Source organism: Diospyros lotus, chromosome 7 (assembly GCF_014633365.1).
Source record: "Diospyros lotus cultivar Yz01 chromosome 7, ASM1463336v1, whole genome shotgun sequence".
NCBI classification, from domain to species: Eukaryota; Viridiplantae; Streptophyta; class Magnoliopsida; order Ericales; family Ebenaceae; genus Diospyros; species Diospyros lotus.
In genome coordinates, this window is record NC_068344.1 from 3,522,102 (window position 1) to 3,548,712 (window position 26,611).

General features: G+C 36.0%; 1 protein-coding gene across 1 annotated transcript; it reads right to left on the reverse strand.

Moving 5' to 3' along the window:
* Positions 1 to 18,221: 18,221 nt before the first annotated feature.
* LOC127806643 (uncharacterized) lies at positions 18,222 to 18,826 on the reverse strand. Its single transcript, XM_052344057.1, has one exon. The coding sequence runs from the start codon at positions 18,764 to 18,766 to the stop codon at positions 18,317 to 18,319; it is 450 nt and encodes a 149-aa protein (XP_052200017.1). The 5' UTR covers positions 18,767 to 18,826; the 3' UTR covers positions 18,222 to 18,316.
* Between the last annotated feature and the right edge of the window lie 7,785 nt (positions 18,827 to 26,611).

The following is a 26,611-nucleotide window of genomic DNA, read 5'->3' on the forward strand; positions in this document are numbered from 1 at the left end:
AAGAGGGATTATGAAGAGAAGCTCGATCGGGCTCGGGAATCGGCACACAGAGAGATAAGGAGAGTTATGGAGGCAGCTACTGCTTAGGCGAAGAAATGGGCCGATAAGGCTGAGTTGCTCAGCTCAAAGCAATGTCTTGCGATTGATGTCCTCTAGAGCTAGCTTGACGCTACTAATGCGGAGTTGGTAAGGCTTAGAGTGAAGGTTGTTGTAGCCAAAGTTGAGGTGACAGAGAATGAGATGAAGGCGAAAGCTGAGGTTATGGTCGCTCGATCTAAGGTGGCAAAAGCGAAGGCCAAGGTGGTTCGCGGTCCACTAGCATTTGCATCAAACAAAGCATGAGTAATAAAATGAGGAATTTTTTGAGTACCTTGTAACTTATGTCACCTTTTTTCTTTAAGGTTTTTGTTCAAATATCTTGATTGACATAAGTATCAGACAAGCCGAGGTTGTTGGACTTGCCCGATTTGAGGCTTGGCTTGGTAACTTCAAGGTAGCTTGTGATCAAATCACACTTTTACAATGTGCGGGTTGAGTGACCGGGATAACTCGAGGTTTCTTAACGTTGATGCATGTTTAATACAAGGCATGGTTTAGAGTATGTTAATATGAGGTCATTTGGTGCCTGGAAGAAGGCTAATTTGGAATGAGACCGAGGTAACTCGAGGCCTGCCAATGCATGTTTGCTACAAGGCAAGTTGAGTGACCAAGGTGACTTGAGGTCTATTAATGTTGATGCTTGTTTGCTACAAGGCATGGTTTAGCTCGAGGTGACTTGAGGTTTCTTGGTACCTGTTAGAGGGCAAGTTTTGAATGGGATTGAGTTTACTCAAGGTCCGTTAGTACCTATTTGGTACAAGGTATAGTTGAGGATCGAGATGACTCGAGGTCTATTGGAGTGAGGCCAAGAAGACTCGAGGTCTGCCAACGCCTGTTGGATACAAGGCATCGCTTGAACTAGGGAAATCCACAAGGTCCACCCACCGGGATAGACTCGGGCGCTTAGGGGCAGATTGACTGCCCCGATTTGATACACAGAGCACGGTTGGGACTAAGGAGATGACTCAAGGTATGTTAGGGTGAGACTGAGAAGACTTAAGGTCTACCGATGCCTGTTTGATAAAAGGCATTACTTGAACGAGGGAAGTCTCCAAGGTCCACCCACTGGGATAGACCTCGGCACTTGGGGACGGACTGACCCTGTCGATTTGATGCATGGAGGACAGTTGGGACTGAGATGACTCGAGGTCTGCTGGCGCCTGTTTGATACAAGGCATTGCTTAAACTGGGAAGTTCTTAAGGTCTGCCCGCTAGGATAGACCTGGGTGCTTGGGGGAGAATTGACCACGTTGGTTTGATACATGGAGCACGGTTGGGACCGAGATGACTCGAGGTCTGCCGATTATTGTTTGATACAAGGCATAACTTGAACGGGTGAAGTCCCTGAGGTTCGCTTGCCGAGATAAACCAAGGCATTTGGAGGTAGACTGATCGTGTCGGTTTGATACACGAAGCATGGTTAGGACTAAGATGACTTGAGGTCCATTAGGGCGAGACCAAGAAGACTTGAGGTCTGGCGACACCTATTTGATACAAGGTATCGCTTGAATGGGTGAAGTCCCCGAGATTCACCCGCTAAGATAAACTCGGGCGCTTGGGGGCGAATTGACTGTGTCAATTTGATACACGAAACACAGTTGGGACCGATATGACTCGAGGTTCACTGGGGCAAGACTGAGAAGACTCGAAGTCTGTCGACACCTATTTCATACAAGGCATCGCTTGAACAGGGGAAGTCCTTGAGGTAGTCTTTGGGATACAAGGCATAATCTTTAAGCTAGAAGATGGTTTTCAAGGGTACAACCTTATATAAAAGATGTCTGGATCGAGTGATCGGCTTAATTGATAACTGAGCATAATGTGTAGGTGGATGCCTAATAAATGTTGAAAGTTGAAAAGACATAAGATAAAATTTGGACTTGGACCCATGTAATGATGTGATAGATAGTGAATGAATAAAGTTGTCTTGACGTCTAAGAGAAGTTTATTTAGTTGGATGGTACAAATAGTTAGGATAACAACTTAGCTATAATATTTTTGTAGGCTAGTTGCATTCCATGACCTCGGTAGCGGTTGTCCAAAGAGTTCGGACAAGTTGTAGGCTCCGTTGCCAAGGTCGTTAATGACTCGGTAAGGGCCCTCACAATTAGCGCCGAGCTTCTCTTGTCTAGGATGTTATCTTGGGCCTTCGATCTTTCTCAGGACTAGGTCTCCCTCTTGGAAACTTCGAGGCTTGACCTTTTTATTATATTTTTGAGCTGCCCTTTGTTTGACAACTTGTTCTCGGATGTGAGCCTAGTCTCAAATCTCCTAGATAAGGTCGAGGTCAACTCTTTGCTCCTTATTGTTGAAGTTGTCTTGGAAATGTCGTCGCCTGGGACTAGGTTCTCTGACTCCCACTGGGATCATAGCTTCGGACCCATAAGTGAGTAAAAAAGGTGTTTCCATGGTAGAAGTTTGAGTCATGGTATGATATGACCATAGCACCATGGGGAGTTCTTTTGGCCATGCGCCCTTAGTTTGGTCGAGTCGCTTCTTTAGTCCAGCCAAGATAATTTTGTTGGCGGCCTCAGTTTGGCCGTTGGTCTGGGGGTGTTCAACTGAGGTGAAGACCTGATAGATATCAAGCTCTTTGCAAAATTTTCGGAGTTTATTGTTTGTAAACTGAGTACTGTTGTCCGAACTGATCACGCCGGGTATGCCATATCTGTAAACTATGTTTTTCTAGATGAACTTCATGATTTTTTCAACAGTAATTGTGGTCAGGGGTTCAGTTTCGATCCATTTGGTAAAATAATCAACTGCCACCACTATGAATTTGAGTTGTCTCAAGGCGATCAGGAAAGGTCCGAGGATGTCAATCCCCCATTTGTAAATTGACCAAGGACTGTTGAGGTTGTGGAGCTCTTTCGGAGGAGAATGATGTGCGCCTGTGAACCTCTAGAATTTGTCGTAGTGCTTCACATAGGCTAGAAAATCATTTCTCATTGTTAGCCAACAGTACCCAATTCTCAATTCCTTTGTTGTTAGGGATCGTCTTCCAAGATGGCTTCTGCACTTTCCCTTGTGTACCTCGGTCATGATATATGTGGACTGGTTGGTGTTGACACATTTGAGGAGTGGCATAAAAGAGCCTCTTCTATACAATTGATCCTCGAGCATGGTAAAGAAACAAGTAGACTTTTTTAGCCTCCTGGCTTCCTCAACATTAGTGGAGAGCGTCCTATTTTATATGAATCAGGTGATGGGGGACCTCTAGAATTCTGGTGGTCCCTCATTTGAGGGAGTTGACAAATTAGGGGAATTAAGAGTACTATAAAATGACAAATTAGCGGAATGACCTTCCATCTGAGGGAGTTAAAGCAAATGTGAGAGAGGAGAGAAAATAAAGAATGAGAGAAAAGGAAACAAAAGGGAAAAAAAAAAAAAAACTAGTGAAAGAAAATAAGATGTTTCCTCTAAGGTTACTAAGGAGAGGTTCAAAAACTAGGAAAAGCAAATAAAGATATTTTCTAAAGGATATTCCAAGGTGAAGTCCTCTCACCCACAAAACCTGTACTTTGTGACTATTTTTCATGTTGTATGAAAAAATAATTTTAAAAATGTGTTCTCTTTGACTTTTCATTTACATCCATAATCATATATGGTTTTATTATTTTTCTCTATATTGCTTTAGCTCGAAGTGATATAGTCTAGGACTTTCCAAGAAATTGTTAGGGCTTTAGTTGAAAAAGCTTTTGGAAGCATGCCGACACTGTCACAAGTGATATCGTAGTGAAAAAACTTACATTCTCTTGTATGCATACATTTTGTATAAATATTTTTTTTTATTTTTCATTTTGAATGTTTATCTTCTAAGTTGGGTTTATTTGAAATAATCAAATGTTCTAAGCAAGACAAATACTAAGGGAAAGGAAGTTCAGGAGGCCTTGTTTGAAACCTTCAATATTATTATTTTTTTATAGCATGTCATGTTTTATAAATACTATGTGTGTTTTATGTGATGAATAGAGTTTTATGTCGATTATATTTTGGTTATACTAAAATGCATCAAGAATGCTAAATCTTTTGTTTGAATTAAGTTTTCATTAAAGGCATGTCATTTTATTTTTATGGAAATAGACAACAATTACATTTATATATTGTTTTGGGTATTTCCCGCATTACTTCTTATGGACTGGGCATGATCCAGCAGGCTGGCCTAATTGCCCAAAGCCCAATAAGCCTAAGGCTGAACTCGTCAGAACAAGATCATACCTCGCTGAAACCCGAGTTTAGGCCGCGAAACCAGGCGAGCTCCAGCGAGCTCCCAGGCCTAACCAAGCGAACTCCCAGCGATGCTTCCAGCTCGTTGGCCTAACCATTCAATTCGCACAATAACATCGCTTCTGAATTGTAACACCCCGTTTCGCCAGGCGTGTCACTATAAGGGTATTCCCGAGATTTCTTTTTTTTTTCTCTTTAATTTAAACACGCGCGGTATTTCAAGAACAATCTTCACATGCAGAAACCAAACCCCGCGAACCCCAGTCTTGCCCGTTTAACTATCAAGATCAATAATCTTAAACTAAACGAGTCATAATACAACGCAGCGGATACACTAATACCAAAACACCATAGTATTTCCAAAGCAAAATACTTAATACAGATCAAATGATAAAATCGCTATTATACAACTGTTCATTTACAACCTGAAATACATACTAAAGCCTCCAAACGTTACAATGACTTAACAAACTAAGCACCATTGGCCCTCAACCGGCCACATCCTTGCCCTCGCAGCAGTTCCTGGCTGGAACATTAAACGTTCCAGGGGCATAGCCCAAGTTAGATGATAAACATCTAAGTGATGGCATAAAACAGTTTATACAATGCATGAGAGACACACGAGCATGGCATACTCAGACAAACGTAAATATGCAAGACACGTCTAACTCGAGATATCACCTTGACATACTTAATCCCTCGAATGCCCCACTGTGGCACACGTTCACCTGGTCCAACGTTAATCCCTCGAGTGCACCGTCGTGACACTCGTTCACCTGGTTTAACATTATTCCCTCGAGTGCCCCAGTGTGACACCCGTTCACCTGGATTAACATTGTCCCAATCTCAAGTAGACCCCATCCCGCCCCATACGGACCCAACGATGCAATTAAACTTAACCCCAAATGATATGAAAATTTACACGCCATGCACCAACATTTTAAAATAAAACAATTAATGCAATGAAGCAAATATCGACACAATGATCTTAAGTAAAAGCCTTGTAAAACAATCTATGTCTAGAAGGGTATAACCGCTCACTAGAACCCACCACAAGCACCTAAAAACACTTCCAAGACAAGGAAAAACTAGAATCAAACCACTCACCTCGAATGTATTCAGATCGCCTCGATCCTCGTGCAACGCCTCGGTTTGCGTGCCAAATCCCAAATGCTTGAACTTATACTCAACCTCAAGTCATAATACTTCCTAGACACCATATTTAATTAAGAAAGCATTAAAATCCATTTTCCTCAATTTTCCATAATTTTCTCTATTTTCACCCAATTTTCTCCTCGATAATTCCAAAATAATTATTTATTCAACTATTTTCCGAAATATTTCAACACGATAAATCCTAAAATAATTAATTAAAAATAATGGAAGAAGAAATACCCAAAATTCCCATTTCACGCGCCCTGCGCGTGGCTGCCCGTGGAGGCTGGCGCGTGCAGCCACGCGCATCGTCTTCTTCCTCAAAACCGGCCGGCGACGACCCCTCCGATGACCGATCTGAGCACACCCCCTTCAAGCCCTCGATGATTCGATCCCATTGGCACCATTTTTAGGCCGAAAAGTGGCCCAAACGGCCAGTTGCAGGTCGGCGGTGGCGGGTCGCCTCCAACCCTTGGCCAAGTTCGAACACCCCTCAAACATACACCAAAATGCTTCAAATCGATCCCAAAGTGATCCTTGATTCCTCGCGACCAAAAGCCCCTTAATCACTCGCTCAAAAAAATTCAAAAACTTGGTCGATTTATGCTTAAAAAGCTCGAACTCGCGGCCTCCTTTTATACCCAAAAATCGGCTAAATTCCGGCCAATCACCGACCAACCCTTGCTCCCCAAGACTCCTATGGCCGTATACGACCTTCCCCAAGCAAGCCTCAGCCGTCCCATCACCGGAAACGACGGCCACGTGCGGTGGCAGTGCGGCGGCCGTTTTCTCCCTTGCATTCACATTGCAAAATTTTGCTAAATTGCATTTTCACCCCTAATTTCTTCATTTGACATTTTAGCCCCTACCAATACACCCCTGATCTTTCCAAATATACCACTAAGGACCACAAGTCTTGTACTATTCATTTCATTCTTGAAACTTCCGAAAAATTATCGTTTTGACCTCCCTCGGGTAAATTTAGAAAAACTACACTTAGGCCCGACTGATTGATTTGACCTTAAATCCATTCAATTTAACCCGAAATATTTAAGGGTTGTTCTATACATAAAATATTAGTCCCTAACATGCTCCGTTGACTTTTCGGATGTCTCCTATGTCGATTCGGTTTTCTCAGCCCGGCCAACAGCTGTACCGAAAACTATTCCTGATCCAATTTATTTCATCACTAAAAATCATAATTCGAATCACTTGTCGATATTATACCATTTTCCTTGGCTATCTAAGGTCCGGGGTACTCCCTCGAGCCACTTCGGTCTTTTAAGACTGCAATAGTGTGTCCTAAAGCCTTATTCTTTTGATAATTCCACTTGTACCATTAATCAAATATTATTTATGACTTCAAATCATTCCTGGGTATTACATTCTCCCCCCCTTAAGAAATTTCGTCCTCGAAATTTTGTCCGTGACAATTGTATCACCACCGGTGTTAATGACTCCCAAATGTAATGCCTTATATACCATTTCTAGTTCTTAGTAATCATTCATAACTTTTATCTCCTTAGGGTTTGGGTTTACCAGACTCATTTCTGATCTTCAGAATATCCCGTTGTAGCTCCATATCGGCGGTTACTCAACTCCCAAAATGATTTATAAAACCCAGTACCATTCCCAATCGTGTTCCCAAAATATATTTTATCTGGCTCCTAAATCTCCCAATCCAATGATCACACCAAGGTTGAACTAACTCGGCTGCCATGATGGCACAGAAATTGATAACATTGAACTTACTCAGCGTATTTTTCTCTCAATTATCTCGATCGCATATTATCTTTAGGGGTAATTTCTCAGCCTCTTACGGCTGGTCAAATTATCCATTTAAGTCTCTCAAAAACACAATTTCTCTTACAACAGCCTAACATCCTAACATGTTACTATTTCCCTTCCAAACATCAATCAGATCAATTTATCCCAGCTCAGAACTCCCGTGTCGTTTCAATTTATCGACAACCTTCCATAATTATACACGTCCTTCATTTGTGGCTCCTCAACTTAACACTGCTAAGTGTTCCATTTCAATCCAACGGTGCTTCCCATATTTCTCCACATGAGAATAATATCTCTATTGAGTCAAACAAGATTCCTGTTATCCCCAATTCTAGGAGTAGACCTAATCTCGTCCTTCTTAGGCGATCTAGTTTTCACACAACTCCTTAAGAGAAAACCTTTCTGGTTAGCTTTTGATTCTCACTGGGTCTTCAACAATACCTAGCATAATTATAACAGCTTAACCTACTGTTTTGCAACCCAAATAAATTTTCGTAGTGGAACTAAAAACTCACGTCTTCCTTTATAACAACTTAATCATATGTTTTCTCAAATCACAGCATGTCTCTCGAGAAAAACACTTTCAATTACCCATCAACACATAACTTACCATATCCCTATGTTGATTTTGTCTCTTTCAATCCATCAACTTATGTTCTCAAGGGTACCTAGGTATACTTACCATTGCTCCAACCTTTTTATATCACCAAAGGCAAGGTTTGAAACAACTAAATCGCAGCCAACTGCTAACAATTCCTAGGGTGTTAAATACACTAAACTAAGAGCCAAGTTGATAACAATAATTAAATTCCTCCCAAGGTGATATCTAGAAAACAATCTTCCCATATTTTCCTAGCAACTTCACGGCACATGTTTATACCAAGGATTACTTCATTCCTAGTTAGGAGCTACCTCGACCTAGGAGCATTATTACTATTTCACCACAACTCCTGAATTTCCCGAGTGTGTTCATCACTTCTTAGTAACCTTACTTCACGAATTTCTGTCATGAACGTAATTATCCTAGAAGAATCCTTTACAAATCTCTGTTAACAGCTTGCCAAACATTGTTTCGTCACTTGAGATTACTTTTCCTTCTTTCGATTCTTTTTTTTTTATTATCGACTACCATTATCCACATAGCAATTAACCTGCTTAGGTCATCTTCCAATCCTTCAACTTTTCCATAATGATTTAGGGATCCTGCCACGATGCTCTGGTCCCTTGGAGTTTGGACTCTAAATCATACATAACATCCTCAATGTCATCCAAACTTTGGCACTTGACCGTCTCCACAGTTCACTGTGTTGATCTGACTTGTAGGTATCACACCCCAAACCGCGAGCCAACCACCAGTCCTCTACTTTGGTCCCTAGGCTCAGATCCATTGTTAAGACCAACATCGATGGTGTTATCGTTATGCTAGAATTCCTCATTCCATTTCTGAGAGCTACAGTGGTTCTATTAGTACTAATCCAACTCCCTGATCTTCTGGATTCCTAATGTTCTTTTCCAGAGTAACACTCAATCGTATCAAGCACCCTTATCCTAACCATTCCTAAGACTTCGGATTTCTTTCTCACAATTTAATCTCTTTTATTTTCCAAATTTGTTACGCATGTGACGGAACCTCACGCTCTTGTTGCTGCTCTTGCAGACGTTCATAATTTATCAAACACTCCAACATCAACTGTATTTCCAGTTTATCATTTTCTAAACTTATACTAGATCGTTCAACCATATTCTCGTCATTGCCGTATGCTTAATCTATCACAAGATTGGCTTAGAAATTCCATTCTCCTTATATGTTTATTCCACGGTTGACTTTCAACTAACACTCACTCCATAGGTCATTATGTCAATCATTCCTATTTCTTTGAATCCATTAGGATCAACTTTAAGACCTAATCAAATCCCAAGATATCTTTATGAGCTTAATCAAGCTTTAGCAAGCCTATCTCATTGCTTGGTGCCTTAAAATTCAAACCGAGACTTTTATGACTACCTCTCAGTCCTTGATAATCATCGTTATGCTAACTATTTTCTTTGAGTTTGTATCTTCTTAAATCGGCTAGAGTCATTTCAAACTTAAAATATAATTGTCTCCATAGGTTGAAATACCATTTTATCTCCAAGTATATACAGTACGCATAAATTTTCTTTTAGCAACATCAAAGTCATACTCACAATTTACTTATCCCCAATTTTTTTTTTTTTCTAATTTCCAAGGTTCGTCTTAAATCACAAATTTCTAATCTATCGTTGTTCCTTATATTACTTACAATCTCAAAATCATCAAGTAAGGTTTCATTTTGCAAATCCTCTATAAGCCAAAAGATTCTCTCAAATTTCCAATTTAACTGAAAAGTTCTAATCTTCAAAACAAGCGGTTCTTGCGTTTGATATCCAAATAATTTTTCGATCGCACCTTGACCCTAACTATAGCTAATTAACAGTCGATCCCTCTTTGTCTCGTAGTCACTATTTTGAAATTCCAAAATCCTAAATCATCAAAATTTGAGTCAAAAGGAAAATTCCCACTTTAACTTGAGCATTTTATTCAAGCCAATTACTACCAAGAAAAACTTCTTAAACACCTCAAACAAGAATTCGATCCTCAATTAGTTCTGATTCATTTTCCCCGTCTGATCCTAAACTAATATCCTCGATATAGTTCTTTTTTTTTTTTTTTTCCATCTTCTCCCAAAACTTCCATAAGACTTAAATCTACGCCTTAACTTTCTTTGTCCTTGAATAACATATGAAATTATACGACTCATCCCTATGAGTCATTTTCTTAAGGTAATATTTCCTTATTTCCACTACCAATAATTCCGGTTTCTCTATCTCAATGTCCCCATCAACAATTTCGGATTCCTAAAATCCTCGAATTCTATTTTCAAAAGCTTTTATTGAATCATCCTGGGTTTCTTATGGGGTCGTTCCTTAGGATTCTCGATCTATACCAAATCATTCTTTCCCTTGAATCCTTATACCATTTGATCAAAATCTGACTTACAATTAGGTTATGCCATATTAAACTAATCGTCCACAACTTGTTTCTTCTTAATAACCACCAGTTATCCCAACATTTAGTGAGATTGATTTTAACTAATGATCTTCAATCTACGGTTTTCGATTCTTACGAATCCTCAGTTATGGTTTGTAGAGCCAACCTTAAATTCGACCCATATTGTTTGATGCTAACTCCCAATCCAACGTTTCATCACTCAGCAAAAATCTAGTATTCTTCAATTAATAATTTCAAAGACTTCAACCGACAAACCCCCAAATCTCCAAGCAGGGATTTTGTCTTTATGACCTATCGGCTCCCCTCCTCTAAGTCTCCGTTCGAGATTTTCACTAGTTATCCCTAACTGAATCCGTTCTTCTTAAGTCCTCAATTTGGATATCTAACTTAACCTTAAGATCTTCAAGTCGTTTTTCTTTCCCATGCCCTTGACAGGTTCTCCTAATAATCTCCATCGTTTCGTTTATCTTTGTCAGGGCATGACACCACCATTATTTAACATGTCCCAAACGGGAGGGTACTAAGACAATTCACTAAGATTCTTCCGAAAGAGATTTTATACTATACTTCAAGTTGTACCGGAATTACCAAAGTATTTATTCCTCAAAGGTTTTGGATCATATATCTCTTTCATTTCAACGACCCTCTTCACTAGCTTCCTAATTTCCAAAAGATGTGAATAGAACTTGTTCGTCTTCCCTTGACGCTGAAAGTATATTCAAATTGAAAACCTCAAATTTCACCTTTCTAAAGTCTCCATACCATTTCGACTATGTTCTGAATGTCTCCTAGAATCCATAATCCCGTTCTAAGTTCTCATTCAATAGTTCAAATCATGCTAAGTTCAACAACCTAGTCAAATCGTCCTAGGGTTTTAACCTAGGGCTCTGATACCAATTGTAACACCCCGTCTCGCCAAGCGTGTCACTACAAGGGTATTCCTGAGATTTCTTTTTTTTTTTCTCTTTAAGTTAAACATGCGCGGTATTTCAAGAACAATCTTCACATGCAGAAACCAAACCCCGCGAACCCCAGTCTTGCCCGTTTAACTATCAACATCAATAATCTTAAACTAAACGAGTCATAATACAACGCAGCGGATACACTAATACCAAAACACCATAGTATTTCCAAAGCAAAATACTTAATACAGATCAAATGATAAAATCGCTATTATACAACTGTTCATTTACAACCTGAAATACATACTAAAGCCTTCAAACGTTACAATGACTTAACAAACTAAGCACCATTGGCCCTCAACCGGCCACATCCTTGCCCTCGCAGCAGTTCCTGGCTGGAACATTAAACGTTCCAGGGGCATAGCCCAAGTTAGATGATAAACATCTAAGTGACGGCATAAAACAGTTCATACAATGCATGAGAGACACACGAGCATGGCATACTCAGACAAACGTAAATATGCAAGACACGTCTAACTCGAGATATCACCTTGACATACTTAATCCCTCGAATGCCCCACTGTGGCACACGTTCACCTGGTCCAACGTTAATCCCTCGAGTGCACCCTCGATGATTCGATCCCATTGGCACCATTTTTAGGCCGAAAGGCCACCGGAAAGTGGCCCAAACGGCCAGTTGCAGGTCGGCGGTGGCGGACCGCCTCCAACCCTCGACCAAGTTCGAACACCCCTCAAACATACACCAAAATGCTTCAAATCGATCCCAAAGTGATCCTTGATTCCCCGCGACCAAAAGCCCCTTAATCACTCGCTCAAAAACATTCAAAAACTTGGTCGATTTATGCTTAAAAAGCTCGAACTCGCGGCCTCCTTTTATACCCGAAAATCGGCTAAAATCCGGCCAATCACCGACCAACCCTTGCTCCCCAAGACTCCTATGGCCGTATACGACCTTCCCCAAGCAAGCCTCGGCCGTCCCATCACCGGAAACGGCAGCCACGTGCGGTGGCAGTGCGGCGGCCGTTTTCTCCCTTGCATTCACATTGCAAAATTTTGCTAAATTGCATTTTCACCCCCTGATTTCTTCATTTGACATTTTAGCCCCTACCAATACACCCCTGATCTTTCCAAATATACCACTAAGGACCACAAGTCTTGTACTATTCATTTCATTCTTGAAACTTCCGAAAAATTATCGTTTTGACCTCCCTCGGGTAAATTTAGAAAAACTACACTTAGGCCCGACTTATTGATTTGACCTTAAATCCATTCAATTTAACCCGAAATCTTTAAGGGTTGTTCTATACATAAAATATTAGTCCCTAACATGCTCCGTTGACTTTTCGGATGTCTCCTATGTCGATTCGGTTTTCTCAGCCCGGCCAACAGTTGTACTGAAAACTGTTCCTGATCCAATTTATTTCATCACTAAAAATCATAATTCGAATCACTTGTCGATATTATACCATTTTCCTTGGCTATCTAAGGTTCGGGGTACTCCCTCGAGCCACTTCGGTCTTTTAAGACTGCAATAGTGTGTCCTAAAGCCTTATTCTTTTGATAATTCCACTTGTACCATTCATCAAATATTATTTATGACTTCAAATCATTCCTGGGTATTACATGAATAATCGAAGGCAGGGACCTACCTACTTTATCTAAAGCAAACCAAATCCCCGGCAATCCAGAACCCCACTCCCAGCTTTATGAAATTGACAAAGACATCTTGTCTCCACGATGTTATTCTCCTACTTTTAGATCTTATGCAATTGTAAACACCCCTCACTATAAATAGGGGTAAAAATATTGTTGTAAGCGAGACAATGAGAATACAATATTGTTACTTTGTTAGAATACCCAGAGAATAGTCATGGAGTAGGCATCATTCTGGCTGAACCACGTAAAAAAACCTTCATGTGTACTGTCTGATCTTTCATTCGCCTTCATCTGTTCTTCCTCACTGCATTTGTGTGCTAATTTCTCATTGCAGGCCTACGAATCACGGTCGACTAATTCTGAACGTCAACATATATGAAGTCATAGTAACTTAGAAATTTATTTTAAGAATTTCTAGTTGTTGGACTAGTTCTTTGTAACCTGGTTGCCAAACTGGTTCAACTAATAGATAATATCTACTCTTAATGAGTCTTGATTCTCATAATCCAATTCAACTTCTCACAAAATTATTTCTTGAGTTCAATGACTCTAATGGTCTTGATCCCAAAGTCTTTGGTCTCCTCTCTTTTGTCTATATACACATTCCAAAGAGGAAAACTTGATCTTCATGTCCTCAAATGTATCTTTGTTGGGTATTCTTCTACTCAAAATGACTATAAATGTTACCATCCACCTACCAAGAAGTTTTTTTTGTCTCATCTTATTAATTTTTAATTTTCTTCTCCTCATTTGATCTCTAACTCACAAGGCATGACACGGAGAGAGCAACCACCAACTTTTTCTTGTCCATTATAGGTATATTAAAGAAGAAAAGCATCAACTCTTCAACCTATGCAGACTACATCATCTGAACCGAGTCCTGGCTATGTTATTCCCATTCCCAGAGCTGAACCTGTCACTAAACCTACAATTAGTCCTAATAAACCTAATTTTGATAATCAATGATCTTCGTATTGCCATTAAGAAAGAAACAAGGACCGGTACCAAACACTCTTTACACTTATTCATGTCTTATACAAACTTGTCTCCTAAACATATATAGAGCTTTCCCCACTAGTCTAAACACAATTCCCATACCTAAGAAAGATCTAGATGTAATTTATCCTAAATTTTAGGTAAATTCCATTCTGGCACTATAAAATTTTGAAAAAACACTCAAAATCCTTTGTATTTTTTAAAATAATAGAAACCTCTTGCTGGTAAAAAAAAATCGATATAAAATGACTATTTTATCCCTATCTATTTTTTTTTCTTTGGATAAATATCTTCCATTTAATGTCATGATTTCTGATAAATATATTAAGATTGTGATACTTGGCTGGAAAAGTAAATCTCATTCACCCCAAATTTGATTCACTTTTCGACCCAATACTATTATTCCCATTCTATCATGTTTCCCCTATTTTATATATATATATATATATATATCTTCATGCACAAAATATATTTGCACGTGAATTTGTGAATTTGAATCTGCGAAAGGCTGCTTCAATTGTTGATGATTGATGATTGGAAAAGTCTTTGGCCATGGCTTTCCAAGGAGGTAGAAGACGAGATGGTGATAGAGAAGGAGATATAGATAGTAGGCAGAGGGAGAAATCTTAAGACTTATTTTGACTACTTTAAAATGCTTAATAATTAATAAAGAGGGAAAAAAAAAGTTAAACATATTAAGAAAATATCACTAATTAAAAATGGGGGTAAGGGGGTTTCGAGTTTTTTTTTTTTTTTTACAAAACCTTATAAGTGTCGGGAATTTACCCCAAGGTTGTTAAAATCGTAAAATCGTAAGAGGGTTTTCGACATGTAAAATCGAATGCAATTCAACTTCAAAATCCTAAAATCGTAAGGGTTTTCGATGCAAAAAATCGTAAAATCGTACCCATAAAATCGGAAGTTTAACAACCATGATTTACCCAATAAATTTTTAATTTTTCTACTAAACACCATATTCATTTTTATTTTTAAATTTGTTGGAAAACAACTATAAAAGGTCATGTTTAGTTTTTATTTTTAATAAAATAATCAAACCTAAACCAAAAAAAAAAACACAAAGCCTCTGTCAATGGCCTCTATTGGGATTTTCAACGAAAAATTTTAATTAGTCTTAAAAATTATTTTTTATTCTTAATATTGGTTTCTTGTTTAGTGTGTAATCATTTTTATTAGTCAGTTATTAATTGTTGTTAGGTAAGGAGACATTAGTCTTTATGAACAAGAAAATTAGTTTATAAATAAGATGCTTAACTTGCTATTTAAAATGAGAGACCAAAGAAAGATAGAAATTTAATTAGTATAATTAGAACTTGAGTTTAGAGAAAAAATATTGAGATTTATAGTTATAAACTTTATTACATAGTAATATTTTTCGTCTATCGTTCTAACAGTCGTAGTTTTTCTCTTTTAAAATTTTTTACATAAAAATTTTTTATATTTAAGTGTGATCGGATCCATTATTTTATCATCTTATCCTTCATGGGGCTCCCACTCCCACCATTCATAATCTTATCCTTGTGGTGCAACTTCTCCTTGGAAGTTCCATTTTTGTCCTTTTTATCTGAATGTGTTTTTCCCATGGCTTGGCCCCATCTTCTTGCACATGAATAATGGCTTATTCGGACGGAACTAAGCAATATTCCTAGCTGAAAATGATTTTTTAATTAATAAAAAGATATTATGGCGGTGTTCATTTTGTTGGGATCGAATCGGTACAGGACTAGACAGGGCCGGCCCAAGATTCAGTAGGGCCCTAGGCAATAATAAATTTTTTTTAAGGGAGAGTAGTGTCGTGTATTTTATGGGGGCCCTAATTTTTTTTTTTTTTTTTGGGGGGGGGGGGGGTGAAAATTTTTTTGGGGAGAGGGGATAGGGGGCCCCAAAATTTTTGGGAGCCCTAGGCATAGGCCTTAGTGGCCTATGCCTTGGGCCGGCCCTGGGACTAGACTCTGTTGGGACCAAATTCATAAAGATTTGAGACCAAAAATGAATTGATTGAAGTTGGGACTAAACCAAACTAGATTGGTCTAAACAGATTTATACTATATTTTTATTAAAAATCTTCAAAAAATCTTATGTATTATGTATATACAATATATTATGTATTATACATTTTTAATTATTGTTACTATTTAATAACCAAAATCGGTTTTTGATCTTGAGCATACTATATGTAATATATATATAGTATATGTATATATATATATGATAGCTATATTGTATTTACATATTGATTTATTGGGACAAGACATGGATCTGATCAAGTTCTACCTTTATATGGTCTGGTATTATTCAAAAAATTTATTTATTTTAATTCTAATATGAAGGGTCAAGTCTATTCTAATCTAGACTAATTAAACATTCCTAGTGTCACTCCATATCCAGGTGTGAATAGAAGACAATTAAGATCATATATACATGCTTTCTTTTCAACTTTTTTTTTTTTTAATTTACTTGAGGTGATCGAGCTTTGTCCTACTAATTCTTAAATGTGGGTGACCTTCACCCCTAATGCACCCTTAGATAAATTCATATGCGAACATAGTCTATACATATTCAAAACTGATTATTCGATGTAGTTCATACGAGATTTGTCTTTCAGTCTTACTATTATTTTTTAGCTAAATATTACATTCTAGCAATAATTTTGTCCTTCAAATTATCACATTGATTTGAACCTTGATATTTCATATAAAATTTCAAGTGATTTTCAACTTTGATATAACACGAAGAGGTAATATCACAATTAAAGTTTGAGACAAGCACGAAACAAGGACAAGACAAGGCTTGATTATAAAAATGTCCTAAGACTTAGGTATGATTGAAATTGAGTGTGTGATATTTATCATTACCAACATAGACAAAGGAGTAACTTTCAATGTCAATTCCCTTAGCCCTTTTATATAGGAAAGATTCACGCTTTTGTTTTGTCAATTCCCTTAGCCCTTTTCTTTTGTGTACGTATTGTGGGAGGAATTTTTTTTTTTTTTTGTAAATAAAAATTCATTAAACAAGTTCGAATGAAGAAGAAAAAAAAAATAAGAAGAAAAAAAGTTCCGATCATATCTAGGTTTAGCCCACTAGCTAGGATCTATGTTTCATGAAGAAGAAATAATTAAAAGAAAAGATACATTTCATGTTACATTATTGAGATTTGGCAAAAAAGCATCGGTCATCTTTATGTTTTTGAAAATATCACCTATCTTCTATATTGTTAACAAAGCAAGAGTGTATTAACCATTTTTGTCGTGATATTTAAACTATTTTTCTCTCTTTCTTTTTTACTCTCATTTTCCTTCAATTATCTACCTTTCTCTCACATCCATTTTAGTGATTGTCTTTTATCTCCAATGCTCTCTATCTTTCTCTCTTCTCCCAACTTCTCTCTCTTTTTTTTTTTCTTTCTCTCTTTCTTACTAGTCAACGACAATCACAATATGGTTTTTGTATCTAGGGTAGTTTCACCCTATAGCAATTGGGTCTTTGTGATATGGTCGTAAGAGATGTTCACAAACAAGTCAATGGTGAGATGGCAATAGAGGTAGTGAATTTTGATAGTAACTCTCTATCTTTCTCTCTCTTTCTTAGTGTCTCATTCTTTGTCCATAAGAACCCATTATCAACAAACCACTTATTGAACCCTTTCTTTTTGTCTCTCTCCATAGAGGAACCCGGCCAAATTGTTCGGCTCCTTAGAGAGGAGCTCATATGGTTTTGGTTGATGATGGCAATCGAAAATTGTTGGTCGATAATTTTTTAACGAAAGATATTAGAGAAAAAGATGAGAAAATTAAGCAAAATAGACAAGGAGAGAGAGAAAAGAGAAGGGAAAAAGTATTTTAAGAATTTTAAAAAATAATAATCGAGATTATGTCTCACGACGTATAAAATCAATGAAGATTCACAATTTTAACACTTTAATGATCGATAATTTTTTGCTAAACGGTAGAATATCATGTAAAATATCTCCATATAACTACTTAGAAGAGTAAAAAATACTGAAGAAACTTGGGCTAAATGTGTGGCCAAAATGAATCCAAGTTTGACAAGAAAAAAGACAAAAAATAAATAAAATAAGAAGGTGTCAGTCACATATATATTTGGGGTCAATGGGTCACTGACATTTTTGTCTTCTTAGTTATTATAAATTCATAACATGAAAAGAAAATAATAATATTGCATTTATTTATGTATAGTTACCAAATTATTTAAAGCATAGTTTTTATTTTAAAGTCTTATCCGTATAATTTAATTTAATTTTAGAAAACAAATAACATATCAAAAAACTGGGTTTCTTAAATTTAATTTTATTATGCTCATAGCCCATCAGACACTTATAATTAAATTAAATGTCCATATTGAGGGTATGGAAAGTTCCAACCCAAGACAGTCCAATGACGGCGTAAACTCCGGCTACTACTCACCGGAGCCACCATGAACTCCGACCGGAACTTGAACCGAAGTCGCAGAACTTGAAAAACAAGACTTCCTCTCCGAGCTCGGTGGCGCGCCTCCCCGGCGCCAGACAGCCGCGGCAGAGCGGACATGTCCGGTGCCTGTAGCCGACCCATCTGTCCAAGCAGTCCCTGTGGAAGAGATGGGCGCACCTCAGCTCTCTGATCTCTTCTCCGGCGTCGATCTTGCAGAGGCAAACCGCGCATTCCGCGGCTTCTCCGGCCTCGTAGCGCTTGATGCTGAGCTCTCCGCCTCCGTTCTCCGGCAATAAAGTGTCGGTTGTCCGGCGTTTCGGAAAAAGGAAATCCCAGACCCACTTCATGGAAATAGCGAAGAGATTGAGCTTGGGGAGAAGACGACGAGAAATGCAGAGAGAGAGCACCAGGAGAAGGAAGAGAAGGTGGAGACTGCTCATCTTTGTGTTCTTTGCAACAATGGCGATGATCAGTGAGATGACCCCAACAATGCAAACATGCATATATATAGACACACACACGCACACACATTAATTATACAGAGAGAGAGAGAGAGAGAGAGAGAGAGAGAGAACGAACATATCGTGCATTGAAAATGAGTTCAACGAACTTAGAGCTGTTTGTTTCCCATCCCCTGTCATCGTTTTAGAAAACAAAAACATTTGTCCCCACTCTTAACGAAAATCCAAGGTTCGATGTTTAAGTTTAGTACTGTTCGTAACGATTATTTAGACGAGCACATGTGTCGTGATTGACCCGTGTATGGGTATAAAAGAATTAATAACGTCCCGTGAGTGATTGGGTCACAATAAATTAAAATTTACATTAATAAGTTGAGTTTGATTTATTGTCCTATATAGTGAGGCAAAATTTCACCTGTAATTTATTTTATTTGTTAAAATCGAGGGAACGAATGATGGAGGACCGCATAAGAATGATAATTTTAAAAAATTTAATAACGTTGTTTTAAGAGTAATCTTTGAAATTTGTCCTCACTTGAACTAAAATTCAAGGTTTGATGTTTAAGTTTAGTGTTTGTAATAACTATTTAGACGATTACTTGTGCCGTGATTGACCCATGTAAGGGTATAAAAGAGTTAATAATAATGTTTTAAGAGTAATAATTGAAAGTAGTTTTTTTTGTACAAAATTAGTCCATGGAGAGTGAAAAACTATGAAATTTGTTCGAATGTAAAAAAAATTCAAATAGAAAATCAAAATTCAGAAAATACATTTTTGCGAGATGGAACTAGTCTCGGGAGATTAGTAAAATGAATTTTGTAAATTTTTCTCGCTAATTTGGAGATTTAGAATATGTGAATTTTTAAATTTTTTTAGTCAATTCGAATTAGAAGAGATAATAATATATCGATAGCATATAAAATTTCAAAATTTAAGAAACATCTCACCGACCCGAAAAACAAAACATCAATGGGCATGAGTCACCTTCAACAGATATAAGTCACCATCCCACACAAGTATCACAACCATCAAGCTTACTTTAAGAGTAAAAACCAGCATCAAAGCCATGAGACACACACCAAATTCAGAACATTCAATTTCAACCACCCTCCCTTCCAAATGGGCCTTTAGAGTATTCTTCGGGCACGCATCTGCATCGAGAGGTGCGGTACAAAAACAAGAGAACGACACAACAATCGAAAATAAAATATGGTAAGAAAACAAAGAAAGGGAATACGATACAATTCCACTTTGAAAAGAAAAGGTACGAGTTCGAGTTAAATACCTTTGAATTTATCCCCTCTAAAACCATCAAACTACGAGAGGGGAATAAGTTTTGAGAAATTTTATACTAGTTGTGGACGTTAATCTGAAATTATATACAATACATGTTTCTTTCTGACCAAGGAGGTTGGTGTGGGACTGGTTGCAATTGTGGCAAAATACCACGATCCGGCAATAATCTTGTGGTGGGGTAATTGACACCTGCAAGCACTCCAACGCTCAAGTCAATGAGGAATTAGAATGCCAGAGTAATATTGGTAAGACTTGAAAAAAACATGCATTGACTTGTGACCAAACTGACTTATATAAAGATAAAAATACCTTGCGTGTCGCCAATCGTCGTGGGAGGATAGATGGCCAAGATGCACGATAATGATAGGAATCATCCTCGAAAATCCTGAATTCAATGAAGATTGCGAGCTGATCTAGATCAGCATGCGAGTTATTCAGAATTGATAGAATCTGTTACTAACACAAGGATCTTGGTTTAGAATGAAAAATTATCTGAATTTCTTAAACTGAGATCTAGTCTAGGGTCAGGGTCGGGGTCAGTGTCAAGCTATGGGCCCATGGCCCAATGGATTAGTACAGTCCAATACAAATATGTGTTATATAAGAATTAGATAAATGATGTTAATTGTGGTTAAATCAACCTTTCATTTTTATCATCATGCAATCATGATTTGGAAAAAAGTTGGGATGGCAATTGTAACCAACACCATAGGGAACTGAACTGGTCAACGCAATTAAAAATCGTTTGATTGGGTAATAGTTTAGTTTGAGGGAAAACTGAATATCGTTTCAATGGGTATAGTTTGATTATGATTTTCACTAAATCCAAACCAAAACTCGATCTGAATGTGTGGGTAATCAAATCAATTCGAACCGAATATACATATATATATATATTTATTTAATATATTATATATACACAATATATATATTGACTAGTCAATTTTTTTACAAGTATTTTAACTAATGCATTACAAATATATAAAATATTTAACATTTATAAAGTAATTAACAAATAAAAATAAAACCTAATCTTAAATTATTTTATTTTTATCAATCAAGTTAATTTGTAACTTTATGCAAGAAGGATGTAACTTTATTAGAGTTTGTCTTTGTTTGTTGTGGAGTTATCAAAAATTTTTATGAATGCTATTTGCAAGAGTTTGTATTTGTTTGCTAGTATGGATCAAACTAAAAAAATCATGATTAAAATCGAAACTGAATAGTTTGGTTATGGTTTTTAATTTTTAAAATCAATGGGTAATGGTTTGGTTTTGGTTTTAGTAATTTAAGTTTGGTTTGATTATGATTTTGACAAAAATCAAAACCAAAACCAAACCGAACCATTGTCAACCCTAGCAAAAAGTATGAGAATGATTTGGAATTAGAAACGCAAAAAGTGTGAGAATGATTCAGAATCAAAGACTTAAAAAGTGTGAAAATGATTTAACATTAGAAATAAAGGTAGACGATGACATAGTTTACTATTTCTTTCGAAAAACTAGAATAAAAGAGTGCGAAGCAATTGTTGTGTTATTGACAAAACCCTATTAAAAAACCAAAAAAGCCTAAAAGTTTAAAATAGCTTTTTGGGTTAAAATGTGTAAATTTTTCTATATGCGAAGGGTCTCACACAATGCGCAAACTAGATAATTCTAATATTCAAAAATTCTTCCAAAGATTCTAAGAAAAAGATAGGCAATCATTCTTAAATAATTCTAATTTTAAAAAGATTTTGAAATATTGGGATAAACATTATCTGTTAGGATTTTAATCCTAACAGGTTCCAAAATGTTAGAATCATAATTCTAACGGGTTTCAAAATGTTAAGATAAACATTATTTGTAAGAATTATAATCCTTGACTATTTAAGATTACATCATAATCTTCTATAAATAAGCAAACATTCATTTTAAAAAAAATATGCCTCTAATATTAGTTTGAATACAATTTTCATCATCTTCAATGTCTAATTTAAAGATCGAAGTATTTCCACAAAAACCTGTCCACTAACTCTAACTATTTTCTTTCTTGTAAGTTTTGACAACAACGTTTTCAATCAAATAAATATATTATTGTATCCCGATAATAACACACATAAAATTTTTATGTTCATTTATATATTTGATAATTTGATCATAATTTATTTTTTATCTAAAATTCGTACCAAAAAAAATCATGAAAACCGTTGACATGACTAGCTTTTCTTAAGAAAGAAAAGTGGCCACAATTCCGGAGATGCTATTTGATATTTGATTCCATGACACGACTTAGTCAACCGACCCTTCTGAGCCATAACTTGTCACGCACTTGGAAAAGATTTTACACGTGTTCAAATTTGTATTTCTATTTTATTTTAGGGAAAAGATTTTACAGGTGCTCAAATTTGTATTTCTATTTTAAAAAATACTGACAAAATTGTCGTTTATGAGATTATAGAGATATTAGTGGAAGTTATCTAAATATTTCTTTATAATTTTTATTCTAAAAATAAAAACATATCTTTGGAATTTCTCTATCCATTTTTTTTTATTTTTTAGTTAGAATATGTTTCATTTCTTTTTTAGGATTTTTTTTTATTTCGAGACAAGTTTAGCCAAAAAGGGCCGGTCTAGTTCTTTGATAGATTTATCGATGTTTAAATTAGCCATTAAATTTAAAATAACATAATAGTATCGTCATAAATATCATACTTATACTTTCCTCTTAAAAGATTACACTTTGATCTTATAAATAGACGAGTCGTACTACAGTGCCCAAAAGAGATTAACGCACGAATTTATCAAAATATTATCAAACGAACCTCAACAATATTGAAGTCTGCCCAGCACAGTGCTGGGCGGACTTCATCTGTTGGGTGGACTTCATTTGTAATGAAGTTTGCCTCGTTTCCTTCGGGCAAATTTCATACGGTATTTTCAAAGTGAGGTGGCAATTTCAAGATGATGATATCTTTGACATTTAATATATGTAGTCATTCCATACATCAATTAATTCCGACAAAGTAGATTAATCCATAAATAGACTAGTAGAGCCAACTATGGGCATTGGCCCTCCATGGTACTTGTTTGGGGTGTCTTGAGCCAGGTTTTTTTGGTGGGTACAAGCCTTTTGGACTTTAAATTAAATCTAAATTGATGTGGGTTTATAGTTTTTTTTTTTTCCAAAGAATTGGAGAGCTCATTATTAATTTCTTCTATACCTAAAACTAGGAAAATGTTATTTAAGTTTAATACTTAAGATGACATTTTTGTATTAATATTTTATATTTTATGTCATATTAATATAAATGAGACGTTTATAAAATTACGAGACTAGCCTTAATGGTCGTTAGTGGAGTCGTACACATTAAACAAGGGAAGAACAGCTCAATATAACGAAGTTTGGGATTTTGCTTGTATCCATGGGCAAGACTTCCAAAACAAGCTTGCATGTTGACATGAACACACCAATGTAAACGTAGATTGGCATAAGCAATTGTAAGTTAAGATCTGGGGTCAAATTACTTTAAAAAAAACATAAACTGTAATTATGTAGGTTTTTTGAATTTAAATTAAGGTTTGTTTTGGCGTTTGTGATTGTGTTGCCTTATTTTAATTTAAACAGTGTTAAATTCTCTTTGCTGTTTTTAAGTTATTTTTAGTTTTTAATTTTCAAAAATAATGAAAACGCGTTTTCTTTACTGTTTTTAAAAATGTATTTTTAAAAATAAAAAAAATTCAAAACAACAAAAAGTTATTTTGAGTGTTTTCATCCAAAATAAACTTTAAACTCAAAACATATTTATTTATTTACTTATATTTTATTATTATAATGGGAAAAATATTACAAAATTCATTAAATTTAAAAGGTATATATTTTTTTAATAATATATTAACATTAAATATTTTTAATTTAATAAAAAATTAAATTTATTGAATAAAATATTATTAAAAAACTATTTTCAAAATTTCAAAAAGAACGCGTTTTCTAATTTTCTGTTTTAAGAAATAATTTTTTAAAATAACAAAGAGAAAGTGTTTTCAATTTTCTAAGAACAAACTAGCAAAACAAAAAACTGAAATGAATTCAAAACTCGAAACTAGAAATTGAAAAGTAAAGAGAACGTAACCTTAGTGTTTGTTTGATTGGGATTGCTTTCCACAGAAAATGGTAATTTTTCACCCAAATTCCATTTTTTGAGGTGTTTGATTGGTCAAATTTTTCATGAAAAATATTTTTCAACTTATGGTCATGTGATACTCTTTTCTTACTTTTGTTGAAATTGGTTTTCTTGTGGGGGAGTTAGATTTCATTTTCCATGAAAATGGAAAAACCCACCCATCATGGGTGAGTGATGAGCAGGGGCCATCGGCCATTGACGAGTGATGGTAGCGGCGAATAGTGACAACGATTGTGGCTGAACGACGAGCAATAAGCAGTGGCCATCGACCATAGGCAAGCAGTGAGCAGCGACCATGGCCATCAGCGAGCATTGACAATGGTTGTGGCCATGGCAACGACAGCAACTGTGGCATATTTGATTATTTTATGTAGTTCATTATTGATTTGTGTATTTTATTATTGATTATCTCCATATGTGTATGTAATTATTTTCATAAAAAATAATGACAATCAAATATCAAAAATTGGAAAAGTACAACAATTTTTAGGTAAAAAAATAAGATAGTTAAACACCTTCGATTAACATTTTTTTTGAAATTTAATTTTAGATAATTCAATTATCTAGAATTTTTTTTTTCATACAAATTCTATACTTGCAATCAAATACACCCTTATAATAATAGCTAATATGGTCTTGGATTGATTTGAAAGTATAATAATTTATTTAACTTTTCTTCAAATACATTGACCAAATTGGCCCCAAGATCAAATTATGTACAGTAATTTATTTGACATTTTGGTATTTTTATGTGGGTCCAATCATTGCTCTATTATTGCTTTAGATGAAGCCTTATGTCACTCGCACTAGCTTTAAAATTGCAAAAAAGAAAACTATGTCGCCTTGCGCTATTGCCTCTGTAATATCCCGTATTACATTGTGTTGCTTAGAGTTATAGTAAAAGTTTTAATTTTGAGGGATATTATCAGAAAAAGTTCAAGAAAAAAAAAGGGGGTATACGTGTAATGTAGAAAAAAAAGCAAGCAAAAGTGCAATAAAACAAAATTTTAGAAGAACTTGGTAACTTAAAGTGTGAGATTTCGAAACTTCATCAATTTGATTTCGAATCTCACATAGTTGATTTCGATATTTAAGTTTAGAAAATTGAAAACATTCATTATTTTCGATAAACCTTTGGGCAAGTCTATGGATGAATGAGAAATGCAAGTAAACACAAGCTAGATTGATGATTTTACTATGAATTTGGAGTAATTTTGATAAAATATCTTAAATTTATAGGAACTTGATGTGTCTTATCTCAATTGGGGTGGGGTCAAAGATTGTTTGATTAAGGTTGGTTCAAGTTCAAAGAATCTCTAATTAAATTTCAATCGAAGTCGATGCAAGAATGGTATTTAGTATCCATTTCTTGCTCTACCCTATTTCTCTCTCTCTCTTCCCCCCTCTCCCCTCTCTTTCTCTCTCTCTCTATATATATATGAATATATAGATTTAGGATTGAAGACATCTCCTCTTTCTTTCCTATCAAATCTTATAAGAGAATGGATTTCGAGTGTCTAGATTTACCTTAAACCCTGCTTGAGCAAAGAATGGGATAAAAATCATTGGTTTGGCGAGATATAGGATAAGATAAGATAAGATATGGGGCCCAAGTATTGGGGTTTGGGATTAGATACAAGATAGGCTTGGCCAACCACCAACCCTAATCCAAAGGTATGCTCAAGTCAAAAAATAATTTGTCAAGTATAAGCAATTTTAGTTGAAGAAAGTGAATGACCCTAAATTCATCAGACCACTCTAGGTCTTGTCACGTAACTTCAATGGTCTACTCTTCAAATTAAGGTAAGGGTTGTCATATTCTAGGTCTTTGTTTAATTGATCAAACGTATGATCACGTAACATCAATGGTGTACTGTCCAAATTAAGGTTTGTCATAAACAATTTTCAACATGTTTTACAGGGATCTAAAACAATCAATAATTTGAAAGGAAGGCATTGCTATATTGCCCATCATTGGGCAATATAACAGTTACCCGACTGAGAGAGGGGGGATGGACCCATGCATATGACGTATACCCCATTTCTCTCAGTCGGGCAACTGTTATGTTACCTATGCATATGACGTACACCCCCTTTTCTCTCAGTCGGGCAACTATTATGTTACCCGACAATAAGCAATATAACAATTGCCTTTGAAAGGATGGATTTCATGCATTGGGCTCACCCCCTCTCTCTCAGTCAGGTAACTGCTATGTTACTCGACGGTAGACAATATAATAATTGCCTTTGAAAGATGTTTTACATGATAATTGGAATCAATTTTACAACAAAATTTAGAAAATTCACTTATAAATCACGGTATCCCATTATCCTTTAAACTCAAAAAATCCCCGTTGGCGAGGGA

Coding starts and splice junctions, on each gene's coding strand:
- LOC127806643 (XM_052344057.1), bottom strand. CDS start 18,766: ATGAGCAGTCTCCACCTTCTCTTCCTTCTCCTGGTGCTCTCTCTCTGC.